This window comes from Platichthys flesus, chromosome 7, assembly GCF_949316205.1.
Source record: "Platichthys flesus chromosome 7, fPlaFle2.1, whole genome shotgun sequence".
Lineage (NCBI taxonomy): Eukaryota > Metazoa > Chordata > Actinopteri > Pleuronectiformes > Pleuronectidae > Platichthys > Platichthys flesus.
This window is the reverse complement of record NC_084951.1, coordinates 20862098-20884638: the sequence shown is the minus strand read 5'-3', so window position 1 is coordinate 20884638 and position 22541 is coordinate 20862098. Positions and strand designations below refer to the sequence as shown.

The following is a 22541-nucleotide window of genomic DNA, read 5'->3' as shown; positions in this document are numbered from 1 at the left end:
TTCAACTGGTTTAACTCCTGCCTTATTTTTATTCAGTCCATAGCAAGATGTTGGAGTGGGAAAGAGATGCACAACATTAATAACACTGCAAAATGGTTGTCTTTTAATGTTGATGGTCCACATCTACCGTACACATCCACACGCCCACACCCAAAACACCCACACAAACAAACATGTTTTACACGGCATAAACAAGGAAATCCCTCACTCTCTACGTGACAAACACTCAACTGTCAGACTACGTCTTACTTGGACGAGAGGAGTACTTTGGCTTCAGGTGCTGATACAATCCGTAATACAACACTTTGTAGGTACATGTTTGAAAAACTATGAAAAACTCATTAATGGTAAGTAGAGGAAAGGGAAATTGTTGTTTGATTTTACTCATTTCTGCCTCATGTAGATCATCTGAAAACACAATGGTACGATGAATGGTCCCTGCACAGTTTGCCCTCTTGGCCGTGTAGTCAGGAGCTGTCAACCAGTCAAATCTCTGCTGGTCCATCACAAACAAGAAACTCTTATAAAATGGTGCTCTAGGAAATAAATCACTTCCAGAAATAAAACATTGCATACACCTTAACTATTCCCAGTATCCACAGTTAACCTTCTAGGGTCTTATTAGTGTAGTAAAAAATAAAAATAGCAATACTGAAAAAACCAGAGATAGAAACACAGGTTTGCACTGAGGCATTGCATCTAACTCATTGCAGCAAAGTACCCCCCAAAAAAAGCCAACACACCCAGTAACTTTCCAAATACACAGATTCAAGATCCCCATAGCATGACAATTATTTCAGTGCATTCAATCAATCTTCAACCAAGCAAAGTAAAGCCTATACCACATAATCCTGCTTTCAAATCCTGTCACGATAAAATATTTGGATCTGCAAAAATACAGTTTTTACAGAGTGCAAAGGTTAAAGGGCCCCGGTGCAAATGCCACATTTAAACCACACAGACATAAAAAAAAAGGCTTTAAGATAATTAGAAGTGAAACTAAATGTGTCATTTGCAAAAGTTTGGGCACAAAACCAAGGTGGTACAGTACGAGGAATACCTATTTTAGGACTGCAGAAGCAGTGCATTACTGTTAAAGGAGAGGCTTATTCTAACGTGTATTTTCTTATCTTGTATTTATTTCCTTTCATTTCATAAATCAGAATCAGAATCAGAATCAGAATTATTTTTATTGCCGTGTATATTTGCACATACAGGAAATTGCCTTGGTATCAACAAATGTGTAATTTGCTTCGAGGTGCCGGAAAAATGCAGGAAAGATGTTTAAGTGCGTAATGAAAAAGTACAAAATCTAAACTTTGCGGTATATAAATATATTAATATCAATCCAGATCTTTATCATTGTCACAAACAAGGCATGGAAAACACTGAAAGGGGCGATGCTTACCCTGAACATGCACTGTATGTACATGTTCAGGGTAAGCATCGCCCCTTTCAGTGTTTTCCACACGTGTGATTCCTGTTTCTTACGTTATTGTTTTGCAAAAATGAATGCGTTACTACACTATATCACGTTATTTTCTGACTTCATAGTATCGTCATGATGATGTCATTCATACCATATGATTATGAATTAATTTTTGATGCAGGGAAAGCTCGAAAAAATTAACTACAACTACAATGATCTATGCATGATGTAATTTTCCGACTTCTTCATGATACCTTTTTAAATGACATCAAAGGATGGGGAATCATATTCTGATCAAAATAATATTTTGTACTATTATTCAGAGAGTTATGTTAGGAAACGTGTCCTTATGCGCCATCATTTTGTTGAACCTGACCTTGAACTTTGACTGATCTGCTCCAACAAAGATTTACCTGGAGATACTCTCCACTGTAGTATTTCTTTGAAGTTTGATGAAAGTCCGCCCCTGCGTTGTTGGCGGTCTGTGTTTGTGGGACACAAACAAACACACACACACCATGCTGGCGTGCAGGGTAAAGACGAGTGCCTTACTTGATGTTAAACTCATATTCCAGCTGTAACCCTCAAATCTGTGTGTTGTTGTCTGGAGCTGTTTGGTGACAGATGTGGCCCAAGGTCATGAACTTTGGGCCTAAATCATTCAGAAACTCTGTATCATCTCCCAGGTTGCTGAGGGACAGCTTATCCAGTGACTGGCATTCGCTGTCCTGACCCTCGTAGGCATATTCAAAGGGCTGTTGCATCGGGTGGTTGATGATGTCTCCATCAATCAAGTATAGTTTCTGTGGATTTGAGTAAAACATGATCTTCTTTGTCAGTTTGTCAAAAAGAGCTGAATGAATGTGCAAAGCCAATCAGTGTGGCTCTATCTTGCATTGCTTAAGGCAAAAGCAGTAAAACATAATAGGGATTTCGTTCTCATCCATGTCCTGCATATGCTTGTTATTTATTCTCATTCACTAAATCATTGTTGTGTCTCATCCATCAGTCAGTGCTCTGCAACCTGTACAGCTTGTTGAATTTGATAATAAGTTAAGACAAGTGCCTTATGAAAGCATTAAGAGAGGAAGCCTGGCGTTCAGCTCTGTGTGAACTTACCCTTTCGATGAGATCAGGAAGGATTATATTTGACCGCATGCTGAAAGACTGCATGTACCTGGTGGAGCCTCCCTTCATGGGTACCTTGGTTTTTTCAACAAGTCAAAGACATTTAATTTTTGCCTACTTATGAAATGAAGTTCCATCATTAAAGAGCACCACTTACCCTATAGCTGTTGCTCCTGCTTGTATTCCTTGATAAGTTCTAAAAGGACGAAAACAAGTACAAAGCATATTCATTCTTCTAACTTCTGCCTTCACAATCATTTCGTCGCTCTCTTTCTGTAAATGTTTTAGGACATTTGCCTCTGGATCGAGCACCGTTACAAAATCCAGAACATATTTTAAGCAATGACTTTCCTGGTTCTGTGCTTAAACTGTCACACCGCGGTGAGATCATGTCTTGTTTTTTGTCTCGTCATTTCCGGTTTTATTTTGAAAAGGGTAACTCTCCTCTCGTTTCAGGTCACTTGCCCTTCCTCATGTGTCACCGGTCTGATCGTCTCCCCTGATTACTGATTGTGTCCACCTGTTCCCTTTTCCCCCCATGTGTTCATATAGTCTGTGTCTCCCTTTGTCTTGTGCCAGTGTGTCGTCTTTTGTCGTCATTCAAGCCCAAGCCTAGTTACCAGAACCATAGTTCACGTTTTGCTTAGCCTCGTGCTTATAGTTTTCCTCAGTAGAGTGATTATTCTTTGTAGCCTTTTTTAGTTTCGGTGTTTAGTGTTAGTTAGTTTTTTTTGAATGAAGCCTGGTTTTTCCTCCCTTTGGAGCGCTTTGTTTTTTGTACCATTAGCCTGGTTTTTCCTCCCTTTGGAGCGCTTTGTTTTTTTGTACCATTAGCCTGGTTTTTCCTCCCTTTGGAGCGCTTTGTTTTTTGTACCATTAGCCTGGTTTTTCCTCCCTTTGGAGCGCTTTGTTTTTTTGTACCATTAGCCTGGTTTTTCCTCCCTTTGGAGCGCTTTGTTTTTTGTACCATAGCTTACTCTGTTTGGAGGATTAAATAAACTTTCTCCGAACACATCTGCTCTGCGTCTGAGTCCTGTCCTTCGCCCGGCCTGACATAAACACCATTACGACCAGTGGAGACCATCAAAGTTGATTTGTTTCCCAATCAAGTGATTCATTTTACTTTCTTAAAATGGTGAAAAGAGTGTGTGCATAAACAGAAATATATATTATATAAAGGCCAGAGACAGCGAATTGATAATCATAAAACAAATTAATAAATCAAAGTGTGCACTCACCATGCTCTTCCCTCCAAGAAATCTGCGAGTTTCCCACTGATGCATTTCCATTGCCCTCATGTTAGAATGACTCTGTCAGTGACACACATTAAGGTTAACTCGAGGGTGGAGGAGCGTAGTAGGACAAGAACAACGCCTGTTACAACTACAGACGTTTTATCAGAAATCCCCATTTCAACAAGGTGTGACCTGTAAATCCACAGGTCACAAGTCTTTGTTTTATAGACTCTCAAACCCAGAAAACTATTTATTTCTCACCATGATGGACCCTGCTGTGTTGTATTTACCCGCATTCTGGATCATGACCTGATCCTCTGTGTTTACCTATTGGAGCAGAGAACATGTATTAAGCAGACCCCTTTAAAATGTGTAAGAAGTCCCTCCTTGCAGGTTCTCAAGGTTACTCAAAATGTCTGGTATCTGGCTACACTGGTAAACTTCATCCTGTGAGCTACTTTTCACACAATCCACACAAACCCTGTAATTAAAGTGATCAATATGTCAACCACATACCATTGAACCTCCATAAAAAAATCACACATCTGCGTTAATCACAGAAAAGCGGCTGGATTTGAGCTGTCAGAAAAGTTCCTTCACGGTTAAGACTTGTGTTTTCTAATCTGTTTTCTTGTGGTTTGCCTACTTAGGTTTTTTAGACACCTGACTTTGGACCCACACTAAAATTGAACCCACGCTAACACGAAAGACCTGTCTCTCAAAAGGTCAACCACAATAAAGTGGAACGAGAGGTGAGTGTGGCGGTATCAGGCGTACCTGCCCGCTGGCCTGTTTCAGGCTGTCTGTCACAGTTACACCATTTGAAGATAGCCATGGCATAGTGGGCATAGCCTGGAAGATAGGGAGAAAACACATTAAATAACAGTGCAGACCCCATCAAACTGGGTAGAAATATAGCACATAATGTCACTGCCCTACTCCCACTAAGTTGAACATAGCACACAACCAACTCACTGTGCTTGCAGCGCCGCCTCCTTCTTCGTTGTACTTCATAAGGGTCTGGCTGCCCTCATCGTACGGGAGGGTGATGTGTTCCATCGCCCCTTGTCCAAACTGACATATAAAGAGGAGTAGCAGCACTGCAGACACACATCAAAATAAGTCACTGTAAGTTTATTGAACAGGAACTTTGTGGTTTCCTTAATGTTTCCATTGACTGCTCTATACTCACATAAAAACATGAGCAATCCCAGAATAATCAATCCAACACCAGCGGCCCCGAGGCTGGTTGATAGCGGCCCTCTGGCTGGGCAAACGTCTGCTTCTCCACAGTCGCACACTATCACATTGACGGTCTCTTGTGCGCCCATTCCCTGTTGGTCCTTAATCTCCAGTGGCACAGAGTAGTTGCCATAAGCAAGTGGCGTCAGGCTAACAAGGCCGCCTTCCGTACCTGGAGAGGAGTCAAGAAAGTTAAATAGTGTATTTTTGGTTGGAGAAATTTATTTTATTGACGAATGTGTAAAGCTACATACTAACCAACATCAGGGTCTAGTTTCCATTGCGTCTTCAGATTTTCATCAACACCTCCCAGAGAAAAGGCAAAGGGCCCACTGTATGGAGGATCATCTGGGTCTATAACAGGCACCATGGCCTTGTTGCCCTTGTTTCCACACATAATGACACTTTTGCTTGCCAGCTTTGGCTTGTTGTCATTGACATCCCCCAGGTGGAACAGGAGCGGGCATGTACTGTTGGCTGGAGGTTCACCTTGGTAACCAAACCAAAGGAAAAAACTATCACCTTATGAATCCAGTTTGCCAATGAACCCTATTCTACAGCTTGTGTTTGATCACAATACAGAGTAGAGGTCCTTCATACCGTCATCAATGGCGCAGATGACTGCTTTGTAAATGCCCTTCTCAACAAAGGGTGATTCTCTGTCCATTTTCTTCACTGATGTGACTTTTCCTGTAATCGGGTCAATGGTCAGCCAACCTGCTGGATCTTCTGACAGCACAAACCTGATCACAGAGAGGATATATTTGAGAGTGGAGAGAAAAGATCTGCTTGAAAGATTGTGCTTGATTCAAAATGCGGAAACAATTTTAGCAGATTTAAACTTCTTTGGCACCAACCTGATGTTCTTTATGTCAGAGTCCGGATCAGTAACCGTTGGTTTGAAAAGAAAGTCCTGCGGCTCCTCCTCTTCCTTTAGGTACACATCAATTTTCTTTGGGTCAAACTGCGGTGCGTCATTGACTTCAAACATTTTAACTGTGACATTGATTTTATCTATAGGTGGAAGTGTGACTGTGCCGGTTAATTTGTCTGCACAAACAAAAAGGGGTTCTTCATTCTCTACTCCGATCTCCAAGGTTATATTAATTGTCCTCTCGTAATGCTTCTCCTGGAAAGACATGCAGGTTTAGATCAATACTGGTGCAAGTTATATTCATGAAACAATCGTGACTTGGTCCATTGGGAATATAGAAGGTTTCTTATGGATTGAGATGAGCTGAATTACCTTAATGAAGTGCAGAATACCTTCATTTGTTTTAGGGTCAGTTTCAATTTTGAAAAATTCTTCCTCTTTTTTGTCAACAAAGAAATATTTGGCCCGCCATCCAGGAGTGTTCCGAGTGTCTTTGTCTTCTACTTCGACTCTCAAGACATTCTTTTTGAGCTGTGATTCAAACACCTCACCATAGAACTGGACAGACAGGACAGATTTATCTTTAACATCATACGTCAGCCCAAAGATAAACTTTAATAATAATAATTAGGATGATGATAATCCTTGCCTTTTTTTTCTTGAACTTTGGTAGATGGGTGTTTGTGTCAACAACATTGAGAGTAACAACAGCAGTGGAGGATAAAAATCCTTTCCCATGATCTTTTGCTTCAACCGTAACTTTATATGTCTTGATTTTCTGTAACAGATGTGTATGATATTTTACAAACATCATATTGAAAAATCTGTATGAATGTGTAAGCCTGTTTAAATCCAGCTTCCTAAAGTAGGTCACAGAGCCTCACATCGTAGTCAAAACATCCTTTAAATGTGAGCTGGGCCCTTGTGTTATTGAGCTGTTTCAACTCAATCTTGGGTTCTGCCGGTTCCTGTTTAAGCATACGGATGGTGACTTTAGAGTTAGGCGTGTCCTCCTGATCCTTGTCAAAAACGTCCAGCACCACTGGCAAGATCCCTTGAGGACATTGAGGAAAAGGAAGCACAAAATAATTAACATGTATGAATAATAATTAACATTAACAAAAGTAGGAAGTGAGGACCAAGATGAACAAGAACCCAGCATGAGTGCGAGACAGACTAAAAGATAAAGACCAAATTGGATTATTGAATAGAAATTATAATTATCTCACATCTCCGTTTGATCTAGACTCTGTGGGAACTATTTTTATAGCCATATGAACAGGACAACTCTAGAGGGCTGGGAGCGCAACCCAAGGAAGAACCCATTCTAGAGCCTTCGGCCGCTCTGCCCCTCACTTCTGGAACTCCCTCCCCCCTGACATCAGGAACATTGACCCAAATTCAATCGCTCTTTTTAAATCTAGCATCAAAACTCACCTGTTTAGGCAGGCGTATAACTTTGAATGTTCCTGTCTGCTGAAGTTGTTGTTCTGCTGCTGCTCTGCTTTGTGCATTTAAAAAAATTGAAATAACTGTATTGTTGACTGTTGTACGGCGACCTTGAGTATCTTGAAAGGCGCCTTATAACTAAAATGTATTATTATTATTATTATTATTATTATTATTATTATTAACCTTTGAAGTGGATCTGGACAAATGGATTAAGGATTTTGTTTTTCTTTAACTTGGAGAGATAGGGCGTTAGCCTTGGCAGAGGTTTGCTCTCTACGAGCACCCTTCTAGTTTTATGTGTGATAATAGTGACTGCAAGAAGAAAACATTCATACTCTATGAGTCATGCACAACTGCATACTCACCCTTTGTGTTCTCCTTTACATCAAAAATCAGGGGATTATTAAAAATAGGTGCATTGTCATTGATGTCCTCTACATCTACAATTATAGTTAGAGGATTGTCTATTGCAACGCCGTCCGTCAAGATTTCAAACTTCATCTGTGAGAAAAAGAACACATGAAAGATGATATCCAGTGGTTACCAAAAAAGCAATGAAAGCATATCTACTGTCAGAGGCACTGGTATTCCAGTATGAAACTCACCTCGAAATGGGGGGTTTCCTCTCTGTCAATTTTTTTTAAGAGAAACACCCTGCCGTCATTTGGATCGATTTTAAAAAAGCCTTCATCCACACCCTTTCCACTGAGATGGAACTGTGAGTCATGCCCATCGTGTGTTTTCTTGTCATTATACATCTAGAGTCCAAACACAAACAACTGAGTTGATATTGTTTGCATGTTTGAGCCGGACAAGAAGTAGCTGCCACACTGTTTGGTAATTTCATTTACAAAAAAAAGTCTTCACCTTTGAAACAAGTGTTCGTTCCCCATAGACAGGTTCTTCCTCTGTTAGTTCAATCGTAGACAAAACCCACCTTCTTTTGGAACGCAGCAAAAGCTCCTGTGGATTAGTGAAGTTCATAGCTGTTATTATTTTTGCTCACATCAAACCATTTTAGCTGAAGTTAACAATTCCAAACGCAAAGTAATTACCCGCTTAGCACGCCTCATGTGCTTCCCATGGTCAGACTCTGCCAGGGCTGCTAATGCAACCTACAATGACAAGAAAAGTGCAAAGTGATCCAATATAACTTTGATCTATCACTATCTCTCCAACACCCCCTGCATTTTATCCAAATACAGTTTCCACTTCATCTAAGCTCTATGACTTTTGACTGTGATGGAAAACCAAAGCGTAAGAAGAAGTCCTGTAAATTGAGTTTACCATTCAAGTTAAACGTAAAGTCATCAAAGACCTTTGAATCAATAACTGTAAAAAAAATAAGATAAAGTTGCACTAATAATATTACAATGTCCACAACTTGCATTTCATGGTATTATATATATCAGTATTTTTTTTTTTACTTTTTTAACACACACCCTCCTCCAACCACCGAACATTTGCACTACACTGTTACTTTTTTACTACTGTATTATCACGCCTGTAGTATATTAATATTTATATATTTTTATATATTTATCTGGCACATAGTTCTTATATCAAACAATACCTGTTAATACTGTACTATGCCATATATATTTCTTACTGTACATATTTTATTTATTTACATTCCACTTACAATACTCTGCACTTTTACTGCCTTTTTTTGCACTTCTGGTTAGATGCTAAACTGCTTGATTTTGTTGTACAAGTACTTCTACTGTGCAATCACAATAAAGTTTAATCTAATCTAATTATTAATCCATGCAACTGTTTTGTTTTGAAAAACTTGATCTTAAAAATAAGGGTTAGACACTCAGTACATCTGCTATCATTTTTTCAGTTTTCACGTTTGCCATAAAAACAAACATTCACATTGTTCATCATGTTCATTGTGAACCAAATCTTTTACCCAACTTAACTTACCAGCAGAAGCAGGGGAAAAGTCCTCATTGTGATCCACTCTGTACAATGTGCTCTGTGGGAGTGCTCAGAAAGAGTCAATACAGCTCGAGTTAGAGTGTGACAGCCCACAATACCTGCAGGCAGCGGGTTGGCTGATCATTTTGTTCATGCATTCAGCTGTGCAACGTGATACCTTGTGTTTTTGGATCTACACCATAGATCCATCTTGCAATGATTTCAGACCAGCTCCTATATACGTTGACTTTCCAACTCACGATGCCTCAGTATATAGACATTACCTGAGCACTCATTACACAGGGGGCCGTCCCAACCTTTTTGAATTTGGCATTCATTTTTATCCCAACTACTCACATGCAAAGCTTAGCGATTGCATCTGGAACAGCTGTTGTTGCTATAAGTTTGTCCTTTTCACATTAAAACCCACTATGAATTTGTGTCCTATTACTACTCTTGATCAGATTTCACTTCCACGCCCCATTTGCAAATAGGCAAGCACTTCAGGTCTGTTTGCAAGGACCAAAACATGCTTTTGAAGACATGTAAACTATATGTATGACTCCATTGTCAATGTGTCTGTGAGAGAATGGAGCTAGGAGGGGTACTGTTGAGGACGAGATGCCTCCGGGAAAAAATGTAAACCTGCTCTTTTTTTTTTTATATTTCCTAGGTGTTAGATGCGAGGGAAACTGAAATAAAATTCTTTGCAGCGAAATTGCCTCTTACTCCACCCCCCTTTAGGCTCTATTGCGTGTTTCACAATGAGGTGTTACAACTTCACCTTATACTCCAAGCAACGGTTAATTATCTGCAGTTCAGGCAGTTCCCCCCCCCCCACACACACACACAGACACACACACACAAACACAAAAATGTAATGCGGTAATTGCCATAATTAAGAGATTAAGATTCTTACTTATGAATACAAGAAGAGTTGTACAAGTTTGTCTGTTTGTCTATTGTGACAGCTATAGTGATTTTACTTAAGACAGTCTAACAGACTCTGGTTATGTTGGTAATGAGTAGATGAGAACACGCCCTCTGAGCTTTGAAGGTGTTATGTCACAAATGACATGGAAGCAGAATTTGACTCGAGCTATAGTGATGTTTGAAAACTGAAGGGTGGCAAACAGGTAGAACTAGAAAGGAGGGATTAACTAATGTTGACTTTCAGGATATTGTTTGATCGGTCACGCTGGTGCTCAGTTGTTTCGAAAGCAGAGTAAGACTGGGGTCAACAAGTTGTATGTTTGGTCCTGGGCCAAAGTTCCTCAACTCTGCATTTTCAGGACTTTTACATGTTGACATGGGAAGTGATGTGATTATTAGTTAAACTCTGAGTTTGTAGAGCTCTATTTTTGCAGGCGTGTTTAGCGTTCTTTTTATGTCATAATTAATTTTTAACTGCTCTGAAGGAGGTTTAGAAACGATAACCAGTGAGGAAAAGAAAGACAGAAAACCACATTCACCAAATTCAACTGGTTTAACTTCTGCCTTATTTTTATTCAGTCCACAGCAAGATATCAGAGTGGGTAAGAGATGCACAACATTAATAACACGGTTGTCTTTTAAATGTTGATGGTCCACATCTACCGTACACATCCACACACCCACACCCTGACACACAAGGAGATCCCTCACTCTCTACGTGACAAACACTCAACTGTCAGACTACGTCTCACTTGGATGAGAGGAGTAACTTGGCTTCAGGTGCTGATACGTTCCGTAATACAACACTTTGTAGGTACAGGTTCGAAACACTATGAAATACTCATTGACAAGAACAAAAACAGCATGCATTTACTATCACAGCTCCTTTGATGATACTATAAACCGTCTGCACATGCACATGGCAAACGATTAATGGTAAGTAGAGGAAAAGGAACTTTTTGTTTGATTTTACTCATTTCTGCCTCATGTGGATCATCTGAAAACACAATGGGACAATGAAGGGTCCCTGAACAGTTTGACCTCTTGGCTGTGTGGTACGGAGCTGTCAGCTTGAGGCATAAACCATCAACAAAGATGGATGACATTACAGATCCTCAACCATAAACTTGGACCTGGACCAAACTAAAAAGTAAAAGTATAGATCAAATACATTGATCTAATGTCACCTCACCACTGCGTTGGTTTCATCGACCAATTGGCTCCAAAATACGCAAGATGGCAGAGATCGTATCTGGGACATTTTGGCTTCATTACTGGATAAGGTTAAGGAGGAAATGGAGATACGTGGTCTATCTTTTCACGCAGTCTAGGGTTTGGAATCGAAATGCTATGGCACAAAGCCATTTTCCACTTGCAGACAAATAAAAAGATAGACCACAGTTCGATTGGACCGTTCCAGCATCTCTAAATGTAATCTAAACATAATCTAAATGCCTATAATCACAATGAAAATTCCTCCTCCATGTTTCTTCCTGAAGTGTCTGTGAGATTTCAAGTCTCTGGAATCGCCACTTTGATATCGTTTCCTACAAATGGTGATTGTGTGGTCTGATGGTCTGGCCAAGTCATCTAGTGTTCTGAAGATTATAAGATTTCAAATCGTTTTTTTAAATTGATCAAGAGTTGAAAATCCTCATGTGTGCAGCAGCCCTAATTAAATATTTTAGTGCTATTTTGTACATGCCTGCATTTGTTCAGTGAATACTATATGGCTTCCCTCGGCTTTAAGTTCTTTCACTTGCGATTTGCCCATAAAGTTCGAGCGCAGGCACCTTCGGGCTTCACACGGCCGCTCTGAGCCTGTTCCTTTGAAATCGTGAAAAAAAAAATGGAGAGGAGGAGGGGAGACAGCAAGAGGAGCCAAACTTCCAATGAATTTATCTCGGTCAGAACATGTAAGTGCATGGAAGTGTTTTGACTCATTTATAAATTGCCACATGGCACAAATCATTCTGATTTCCTCAAACACAGAGTATTTAAAAGTTACTCGGGGAACATAGATGATTTTGAGATGTACAGAAGACACATTGAATCAAAGCCAGGTCAACCTTGCTTAGGTTCTCCCCAAAAGAAAGGAACGCAAATGTAGACACTCAGATTGAAGGATGTCAGACTCCTCTACCCTCTCTCGCAAGGCCTCTTTCCTCCTCATCTTCCTCCTCTGTTTCTTCATCCCTGGTTTGGGGAGCAGAGGTCAGCAGCTGAGTGTCCGCGTGGACTTCCTCATCGTCAGACTGGATCACAGGCGTGTCCTCTCCGGCCCCACTGGTGTCACTGGAACCAGACGATGTGGACGACATGCGAGACTTGGTGCCGCGGTGGACTTCGTTTTGCCGTTTCAAAGGCGCACGCTCCCTGTAGACCACCTCTGCTTCTTCATCCTCATCCTCTTCGTCGTCATCCTCACACTCTGTGAACAAAAGTAAAATGTGTCAGCACTTGGCAGCGTTAGTCATCTCAGAAATAGTCGATCAGTGGTTCCCTGTTTTGCCGCAGGCTGTCAGGTGTTGATTTACAGTTTTGATAAACCACAGATATGATCTCTACGGGTAATTTTCACATCAGAGCAATCAACAACAGTGGTAAACCCAAATACAACAAAACAAACCATCTCAATGCCTTTTGTCCTCACCTGAATTAATAAGAAACCAGATATGATCTTTAAACGTTTTTCCATTAGTCAAAAGAAAAAAAGTGATCACCAGAAGGATAGGACTTTGACTTTGATTAATTTAACACTGAAACTTTTTTACCTCATCTGTCTTATTATGTCTGGGCATTTCATGAATTTGAATTCAATTTTAATTCTATTAAAAGTTTAAACTCTGTTTTATAGACTAATGGCTGAAGGTCGTTTTGAAGAAACCCGTGCACCTGGCAGTGGGGAAGCCAGCGCTCCATCCTCTGCTCCAGAGCCCGAGTTTAGAAACACATCTAGAGCCTCTTGGTCAGATACGTCCATCAGGTCCATCTGCTCCAGGACGTCCACATTCACTTCCATAGATGAGATACTGCCCATTGGAGCTGTGCACATGAGCAGAGCAGTGCACGTTTCTTGAAAAGTTGAACGATGGCAAAACAGTTGTCAATCAGCAAACAAAAATATTTCATTCCGACTTTTCATTTAATCGTTCATGCCACTGTGTTGAAATAAGAGGACTGTCGCTCACGTTTCCTGCTGTCGATCTGCAAGTGAGCAGAGGGCAGGTAGTTATCGACATCGTGCTGGTAGACCTCCTCGAAGAAACGCTGTCGCTCCCTCATCTTCAGGTGCACGGTGGAATCGTTATCCAACAACCGCTGAGAGTTGTCTGTCTCCGCTGATCAATAAAACAACGTAAAAACATGAACGATTAATGCAGTTTACCATGTCTTATTATTAAATGTCTTATTCTGCCTGACACACAAGGACTTGTTTCTCAGTTTTCAGATTTAAATAGTCTTTGTTTAGGAAAAATTTAACCGAACATGAAACACATAATCACTGATTTGTGTCAGTGGCTCTTTGTTGTGATATAATTCCCTGAAATACCTTTAAGAGAAAAAAGAAAAATTTATAAAAGTCTTAATTGAGATGTAGATGTTAGGGTTAAGTGCTAATGTTTGTTTATTGAGCTGTTAACTAACCTCTGAGGGGAACCAGTGGGTGAAACTGGGAACAATGGCCAGAAAGATTGGTTTATGGACCACAAGTCGGTGTGTTCTCATTGTGCTGTTGCTGTTTAAATTCATGAGAACAAATCCTGTCATATCCCACAATTATCTGATGAATAAGTACAGAAAGAGTTTGCGCCCAATATTTTGCCAAAACCATTGTTGTTCTCAGATAGGGTGGAATCCTAACAACACTCTGTCAGTGTGTTGCCACCGGCTTGGAGTGTGGTTAGGATAAACATTTGACGCGTTCCTCACTGAATCACTTGGATGAGCATGCACTACATTCTTGCTGTTTGCGTGCCACTTTGCAAACCTCAAACTGGTTACGTGTCGCATTGCTGGACTGTTTTTTTTATTTTCTGGGTGCGAATAGACATTAAAATCAATGGAGCATCAGTTCCCAGGTCTTTGACCTCTGTCAGGTCGACCCGGTGGTTGTGTAACCTCCTCAGCTCACATTGTGCCTTCTCCCATTGGGCTGCATGAGCTGACACTCTGACTCACGTCAACAGTGTTTTTATGTCCGTGCTTGTGCATTCATGTCTCTGTGAAATGTGGTCGTATAAACTGTGTGTGTTTATCTGCACATAAATCTGTTTGCGAACATGTGACAACCCTCCATGCCCAACATGTTTACTCCACGCTTGCAGAGGGGTCCCGTGTTTCCCTTCATTGACATTCTGATCTATCGAGTGCTCCTTCTCTCCTGTATGAAAACACATCTGTGTCGTGCAGCCTCCCTGTACAGACAGTTTCCACCCCAGAGACCCAGCCAGTCATTCTGTCACTGCACTGGAGGCGTGTGTGTCCACTGTTGTGCACTAATGCTGGACCTTTCTTTTGTCATTCAGCCGTCTGTGGAGGCAGGAAACCTCTCGCTGCTGATGTCGGTGAAGTAACTGGGAACAGGGATAAAAAGCTGACGGTGTGGTTAAATGTGAACTATGAACTGCCGCTGATTACTAGAGAAGCTGGATGAATAGAAGAAGGGACCAGTTTGAGGTCATGAAGAATTTCCGACGGATTGATTTGCTTCATCTAGTTTGTTGGAATTATAATAATAATATCAAGTGAGACGTTGTCACACCTTCTGCACAAGCAGCTGCTGTTGATTGTTTCATACTGCACTCACTTCAACGTGCTGTCGAATTTTCAACACTAAAAAGAGAAATGAATTACTGCAAAGGAGAAGAGCTGATCCGACAGGTCATGTCAGAGCAGATCTCACAACCCTGGAAAGTTACTGTAACTGTGTCACTGCACTGGCCTGAGGCAAATGAAAGAGACACACTGGGTTCCAACGAAGCCTTGCATCATCATCATCATCATCCTCATCATCATCCTCATCATCATCATCATCATCATCATCAGCAAAACACTGAGGTAAGGCTCGTGTTGGCCCAACAACTATTCTCCGCTTTCCGTTTGTCACCCACGTGTTTGTCTATATTCTCCTGAAATAGTAAAAACAGTGGATGGAATGCATGGACTCCAGATCTACTCATGAGAGCGACGGCCTCTACCTGCCACCTCGATGTCCCCGGCTCGTGTCCACGATCATTTTACAGCAGTGGAAAGCCTGAGACACACAAACCAGCCACCAACAGGCAATGACGAGGCTTCTGATGATGATGATGAAACTGCACAGCTTACGTAAACCTGAGCTTTGCCCACTGGCTGAATAAGTTCTCTCTCTCTCTCTCTGTCTCTCTCTAGCTCTCTCTCTCTCTCTCTCGCTCTCTCTCTCTCTCTCTCTCTCTCTCTCTCTCTCTGTCTCTCTCTACTTCTCTCTCTCTCTCTCTCTCTCTCTCTCTCTCTCCCCTACTCTCGTCATCTAAAAATCATATTTTACTGCTTAACCTGAACCCCCCAAAAACACACACACGGTCTGCCCTTGCGTGGGAGAAACACATGTATGTGACAGGCTGACGCATCCAAATGAACCCTGCTGGGGAAGACATGTTGGAGGTCTCCATACAAACCGGCTACAGACATTATTTTACCGCCACGCTTTGTGAGACCCGGAGGTGTTGACAACCTCCACACGGGAATCCTTGGTTGTTGACAGACGATATTACACTTCTTACTCATACTTCAATTACAGTCTCTCAGAGGCGGTCGATAAAGGCCAAACACATATTTTTGGAAAATAAGCAGCACTATAAACACAGACTGTTTATAAAAGATAGATGACGTGACCGCAGTAGAGGGCATATATCCTGTCTCCCTTACGTCAATGGGTGGGACATGGACAAAATAAAAAATTCAATGTAAAAAGTTACATTCATTTTTTTCTCAAAGAGGATTTCTTTCATTTTAGGTTGTTCTTATAAAACTGATGTATCTTCAAGTGTTTTTCCAGTATGTTTTGTTGTAATAAGTTATTCTATGCAATTAAAAAAAGGTTCCGGATATTTTAGCTTCTCTTCTGGATTGAGGGAGGAAGTGGAGCCATTTTCGATAGATAGATAGATAGATAGATGGATACTTTATTAATCCCGAGTGAAATTCAGATCATCCAGTAGCTTGTACACTTAACACATCACTGACATATACACATAAATCACATAAATCACATAAATCACATATATCACATACGGAGAGCATATATACAGATACAGGTATGGAATGCAATGATGTGATTGTGTCAGTGTCCAGTATTTAAAGTGATTTTGTGCTGGAGTGGTTAATACAACAAAATATAAACTGTATATATGTATATATATTATAAAAACAGCAGAAATATATATATATAAATATATAGGAATATCAATCAATCAATCAATCAATCAATCAATCAAATTTTACCTGAATAGCCCATATTCACAAGTTACAATTCTTCTCATGGGCTATAACAGGGTGTGACACCCTCTGTCCTTAACCCTCAACAAGAGTAAGGAAAAACTACGAAAAAACCCTTTAACAGGTAAAAATACGTAGAAACCTCAGAGAGAGCCACATGTGAGGGATCCCTCTCCCAGGACGGACAGAAGTGCAATAGGTGCCACGGATATTGTAATTTCATGCCGGGAAGATCTCTCCCCCCAACTCTCCCTCTGTGTGGCGTTATGAAGCCGAATGGCTCTGGGGACAAAGGACCTCCTTGTCCACCTTAAATTAAGACTTTGAAAATAAAACATATGGAACTCAGTGGAGCACATACTTCAGCCAGGGCTGAACAATACTACAGATGATTATTAGGTTATAATAGTAACAATGTAATAGACAAAAAGGAAGTGGTCTGATAACCTTTTTTATTTTTTATCCCACGATCCACTTCTTATTCTCATCCGCGCCAAAATGCACTGGGTTCTTAGTTGACATGCTCAGACCGCATCCGTCCACCAATCACTTTAATTTAATCGATAATCCTGTTAACTATTAAACCAATAGGCCAAGCGTTTACATAACCTCCTTGGTAATAACAATATCTATGAACGCTGGCACCAAAACTGTGACAGTTGTGTTCGAGACAAGTTAGTGGAAGGGTCAGTGATTAAAATGTGATGGTGTTAAAAGGTGCAACTCATTTACTTCTTAGGTCAACGCGTCCCCCTCATTTATTCTATTAAACACAGGTCAAGTGGAAGAGATTTTCTGTAGATGGGTCAATGAACAGAAAACAGCTGTGACTGCTGCTTTGTCCGTGACTGGGATGTGATGGCCTCAGGATGTAAAGAGCTCATGTAAGGAGGGGACAGGAGCAGGAGAGAACCAGCTTTCATAACTTTGATTTACTGTGGCTGCACCAACACACATCACGGCACCGTTACTGATGGAACTGAAAAAAACATAATGATCTGAAACGAAAAGCTTGGATTAAAAGTTCAGCACAACTGCTGAACAAAAACTGGTTCTGGCAGTGTCTCACATCTCAAACCCACTTTTCTAATGGCTACCCTGGTACACAGGAGCAGTGTTATTACCCTCACCTTTGTATAACACGATCCAGGAATCAGAAATTGAGTTTCACTTCAGGGACCACTTTTTTTTTATGAACCTTTCGGAAGGGCACACAGCCCAAGCAAGTGTAATCTTTTGACGGGTAAAGGCTTTTGCACTGAACCTGTTTTTACTCTTCACATTAAATGAATATCTTATGTCCTACGATGGAATTATTGTAGGTTCTCACCCTAAAGGGGATGTAATGTCTCAGCTTCAATCTGTGGGAATATTCCCCTGTCAAACCTGTCCTTTAACACAACCTTTACGCCTTCAAAATAATGTCTGACTGCCCTTTCAATGCTGCCAGTCAGGGTAAGAATACTCCCATCAAAGCAATGCATTATTTGCATATTAGAAAATTCCTGAGGCACTTCAACATGTAGCCTCACACAATGTCTTTAAAAGGTGGAGCTATTTCCAGAGTTTGACAGACGTTGTTTTACATATAGTGGCTCAGCTTTAATTGGACAAATACTATAAAGGAACAGGATGTAACAAGCTATCAGTGTCATTTTAGGGAAGGTGAATATGTTCGTACTTTTGGCCCAGAAGAAACCGACACTTAATGACCTCTTCTCAGGTTGGATAGTAATTATGGGAATATTACGTCTCAAAACAGATCAACAATGTTTTTTTTTGCCATAATAATGAAATGAAATACTGAGACACTCCATCAAATAAGACATATAATGCTCGTATTAGGGTTCATCATTTTAATTTGGGCTATTATTTGAAAAGGTTAAAATGCTCTTATCACTTTCCTCAGTCTGTCATTTGCTGCAGCTCCTTTTTTTCAGACTCTTTCTGAAATGCTTGGTTTTTAGCTCTTGTCTCTTTTGGCTTTCCTCCTGGTTGGCCCATTCTCCTCTGATCGACCGTCTAGCCCACTCTGTTGTGATTAGCTAACCGCGTTCAGCGCAGGAAGTAAATATTGGTCTGCTGCTCCCGGCTTTGTTAGGGTTCACGCTGGACCAGCCTTTGGCCGTGTATGTTGCAAATGTAGGGATTTGTGATGTCACATGACTTCCAGAATCGCTGGAAGTATCGGCCGGATGACTGAGTAGGAGCAGTGTTCTCTTTAAGTAGAGTATACTGCAAGACTTTGTTGACCTTTTACACACATTGAAACCTGTTATACCACACGAGAAGGAGAGGAAACCTGAAACAGCCTCACACGTCTCCTTTAATGTAGCCTATAGATTCTAGCTTAGCTTAGTATAGAGGAGGGGTTACTTCAGTTTACAGGAAGACTCAGTTTAGCTTTACATTGTTTTGGGAGCAAACCTGCTGAAACTCCATAACACATAATGCAAGTCTGAACAGTATACAGTAATAATAGGGAATTAAACACACACACACACACACACACACACAAACGAATTAAACCCACACTGAACCACAATTACCTGGGGCTTACTCTTACATAATGCAGCTACAATCCCTCAACTGTGCACCCTGTAACATGGGACTCCTACCTCATTGTAGAGCATGATTTTGCAGCTTACAGCCTTGATTGTAATGTGTGTGCATGCATGCAAGTGGCAGTGTAGATAGTGTACTATGGTGAAGATATATGCACTTCTTCAAGTAAATGAGTAAAGAAAGGTGTTTGTCGGAGAAAAGGAGGACGTGGTGTTATGCAATCTGAGCTTGCTGTGCCTTACTCCTGTTAAATCAAATGAAGTGTCAGTGATTTGAGGCTAAGCTTAACTGAATGAGGCTTTTCCTCAGCTTAGCCTTGCACTGAAAAATATGAGGGTTCAGTGACTCCATGCATATTTGGTGTGTAAGCTGTTTGTCAGGGCAAATGCAGACGTGGGAGGAATCATTTCAGCGGGTGTAATATCACATGAAATCGTATCGTGTCTTTTACGCGTAAAGAATCTAACACAAGAATTAGACACAGGGTGGGGGTGGGTGGTCTGAGGCCAGAGGTGACCGTTGAGCTGAAGCACATGATTTCTTTCATCCTTCTGGCGCTTATTCCAGGGTCTGATCCTTTAACCACGTCCACTGCTCTGCTCCTGATAAAACACACTGCTGGTCTCTTTTGTCAACTACAAGTGTGAAAAATGACACGTCCGTTCCTCGTGTTGTGTTATTTTCCCCCAGTATGAATTTCTGGCTACTGTACCAGCACCTTCTCTAAGATGAAAACATTAACCTCTAAATCAATACGTATGTAGTAAAACGCTTTAATGGTGCAGTCATATATCAAGAGTCCTGGGAACGGCACTGGAACCAGGGAACAAATGTTCCTTTTGAACCAAGGAGTCACATGGTTTGGGCCGTCCATCCCCTTGTGGCTAGTGGAAAGAAGTCCCATGACCATCCTTCTGTTTTTTTTAGAGAACAGAGATTCTGGGTGTTTACGTGTTTGAGATGGAGCCAGAAAGGCCGTTTGCGCTCTGTGACCACTCACATGTGACAGCTCATCTATCTCAAAACTCCCCTTTCAGCCCGGTCGTCCCCCGCTGGGACTCAAAGATGGTGTCACCCAGCTCCCGGTCGTAAACAGCCAAATCACTCTCAGGTATTGCAGCTATTATTTACAGAGCCGATCACTTTTCCTCTTGCCGGGCTAGACAGAGCAGTCCATGGAGCATAAATCATTTATGGGTGAGATCACTGCACAACAACAGCCCCCCCCTCCCTCGAAGTGCCTTCCCACTCCCGTCTCTACACACACACACACACATATCCATAAACACACAGCGATAGTAGAAAATAAACCCGGACGATTCACTTGTGAAACCACGTCCGGCCTCTTGCCACAGCACCCACCCCCACCATCCTCATCATCATCGTCATACTGCTGGAAGCTCAGCCTTATAATCCTTGAAAAATAAATACTAACATGAAATTATTCAAAATTCGATGTGGTTACTTATCCACTCCTCTCTATCCTGAAAGACTGTATCTGTTCCATCAGTTCCCCCGTCATCCAACACGATCCCGATGCTGCGCTCATACCTTGAACCTTGTCCGACCAGCCACTCTCTAAGTGTCTGATCAGATTGTGTATTCCCAGGACATTCCCATTCCCATTGCCGAAGCCATTAAGGCACTTCACTCGTGGCTAAATGCGAGGATGACCTCCAGCCGGGGCCCACTGCTCCCCATTAGGGTCAATCAAAACAGGGCTTTGAGTAGTTTGCACAGGGCTCATCTGTAGTGCAGCGCCTCTGCTCTCTGTACATTAACACTCACACGCACCCACGGAGAAACTTCATTCATTAAAGCCGCAGCTCTCCTGGGGTCATTTGTTCAGTTTAGACGGCAAGTCAGCGTTTCTCTGTCGAGCAGGTAGCAGTTAGCGTTGCTAAGTACAGACCTTCCTCAGATATTTTAGTCAGACTCGAGGAAGCAGCAGTTGTCCCTTCGCTGTAATTACACCTCATCTGGCTCAACGGCGTCGGATCTCCATTAAGCACGTCGGGCTTATTATGGCTAAAACGAGAAAGGCGTGAATGGCTGCTGTTATCACTTTGGACAGTTGGATCTTTGCAGGAGCTGCTAATGAGGGTTCAGGGCTGGAACAGGATGCAATGTGATTAAATGAAGATATGTTACTTTTAGGTTGTAGTTTAGTAATATTTTAATTTTACCTTCAGGGCAGTTCTCTGAGAACTTACAAAAATCTTAAAAGGAAGTGACAAAGCATAAACCGACTATTGCATATTGTGTATAATGTGTAAACGGTTATTAGATGAACTAGCCCGTTACTGTTTTGTTGCTCAGAATAGTGAATAATGAGCTTATATGGAGCTCAACCAGTGGAATGTATCTGCTCTGCACAATTCAATATGCCTCCCCATCCCATGCAATCTGACATTTTCCTTTAAACCCCAAAGAGACCAGTTCATGTGATGAATGACTGAGAGATACAACAGAGTGTTTCCCGCTCCAGGTCATAAAGTTGCAGCACTGCAGGTCTATTAGGCGCCACTTTCTCCTGGGCTACATTTCTGGGCAGTGTTGGTTACTTACATGCCAGTCGCTTGTTGTGGTTGGTCGACCCGGTGGACGACATGATCCAGTGGATGTGGGGATTGGTTGAAGAGCGCTTGTTTACTCCTGGAGTGTGTGTGGAGTTCTCTCGTCCCTCCCTGTCGAGGCTCCAGGACAGGATGCTGGTGTGTGTCTGTGGTGGTCAGTCATCTAGTCATTGCCTCTGTTGACTTTGGGACCTGGTCTAAAGATGGTAGATTCACATGGTCCTTTATCCCCCCTCCCCTGATTCTCTCCTCCTCTCTGTCTTCTGTCTTCTGCTCTGCTCTGTCTTTTTTTTTTGCTGACGTCCTCTCACTCTTTCTGATTGCCTCTGCTGTTCTTTCTAGGGTTTTCCCTCTCACTGCTTCACACTCTCATCTCGGCGGCTGCCTCACTGATCACACACACACTCACAAACAGACACACACTCTGTCTTGCGCTCTCTATCAGACAGGCTCACTCTACGGTTGTAGGGAGCTGTGCAGCTTAGGGACGGGGGGAGAGACTCATAGTGGGCTACTGCACTGTGGCCTGTACCATCTTGTGACAATGAGGGGGTCAGCAGGATCAGGAAGCATAGAGGCTTTTTACATAATATTGAGGAAAGTACCAGGATTAAACTCCCCAATCTTCATGTTATTTGTTTATTTATTTAAACACCTTGTTTAAAAATGGTTTGAAGTGATTTATTGTGAACGAAGAAGTGATG

At 41.6% G+C, this 22541-nt stretch overlaps 2 protein-coding genes across 4 annotated transcripts; both read right to left on the bottom strand.

The window, feature by feature from the left end:
* LOC133956965 (cadherin-like protein 26) lies at positions 1 to 9337 on the bottom strand. Its single transcript, XM_062392345.1, has 19 exons — positions 9290 to 9337; positions 8416 to 8475; positions 8228 to 8323; positions 7966 to 8118; positions 7726 to 7861; positions 6793 to 6962; positions 6558 to 6686; positions 6281 to 6466; positions 5892 to 6163; positions 5635 to 5777; positions 5293 to 5523; positions 4985 to 5206; positions 4768 to 4892; positions 4570 to 4644; positions 4054 to 4119; positions 3796 to 3867; positions 2715 to 2753; positions 2549 to 2632; positions 1 to 2232 (listed from the first exon to the last, which is right to left on the bottom strand). Exons 1-19 carry the CDS (start codon positions 9314 to 9316, stop codon positions 2014 to 2016), a joined length of 2505 nt encoding a protein of 834 aa, XP_062248329.1. The 5' UTR covers positions 9317 to 9337; the 3' UTR covers positions 1 to 2013.
* A 1422-nt stretch (positions 9338 to 10759) lies between these two features.
* LOC133956963 (dysbindin-like) lies at positions 10760 to 22295 on the bottom strand. 3 transcript variants are annotated; one of them, XM_062392341.1, is made up of 4 exons: positions 21830 to 22295; positions 13408 to 13557; positions 13112 to 13261; positions 10760 to 12647 (listed from the first exon to the last, which is right to left on the bottom strand). In XM_062392341.1, the coding sequence occupies exons 1-4, from the start codon at positions 21870 to 21872 to the stop codon at positions 12346 to 12348; spliced, it is 645 nt and encodes a 214-aa protein (XP_062248325.1). In that variant the 5' UTR covers positions 21873 to 22295; the 3' UTR covers positions 10760 to 12345. The 3 variants fall into 3 exon arrangements, with proteins under 3 accessions (XP_062248325.1, XP_062248326.1, XP_062248327.1); XM_062392342.1 differs by lacking the exon at positions 21830 to 22295 and adding an exon at positions 15418 to 15538; XM_062392343.1 differs by lacking the exon at positions 21830 to 22295 and adding an exon at positions 13865 to 14707.
* Between the last annotated feature and the right edge of the window lie 246 nt (positions 22296 to 22541).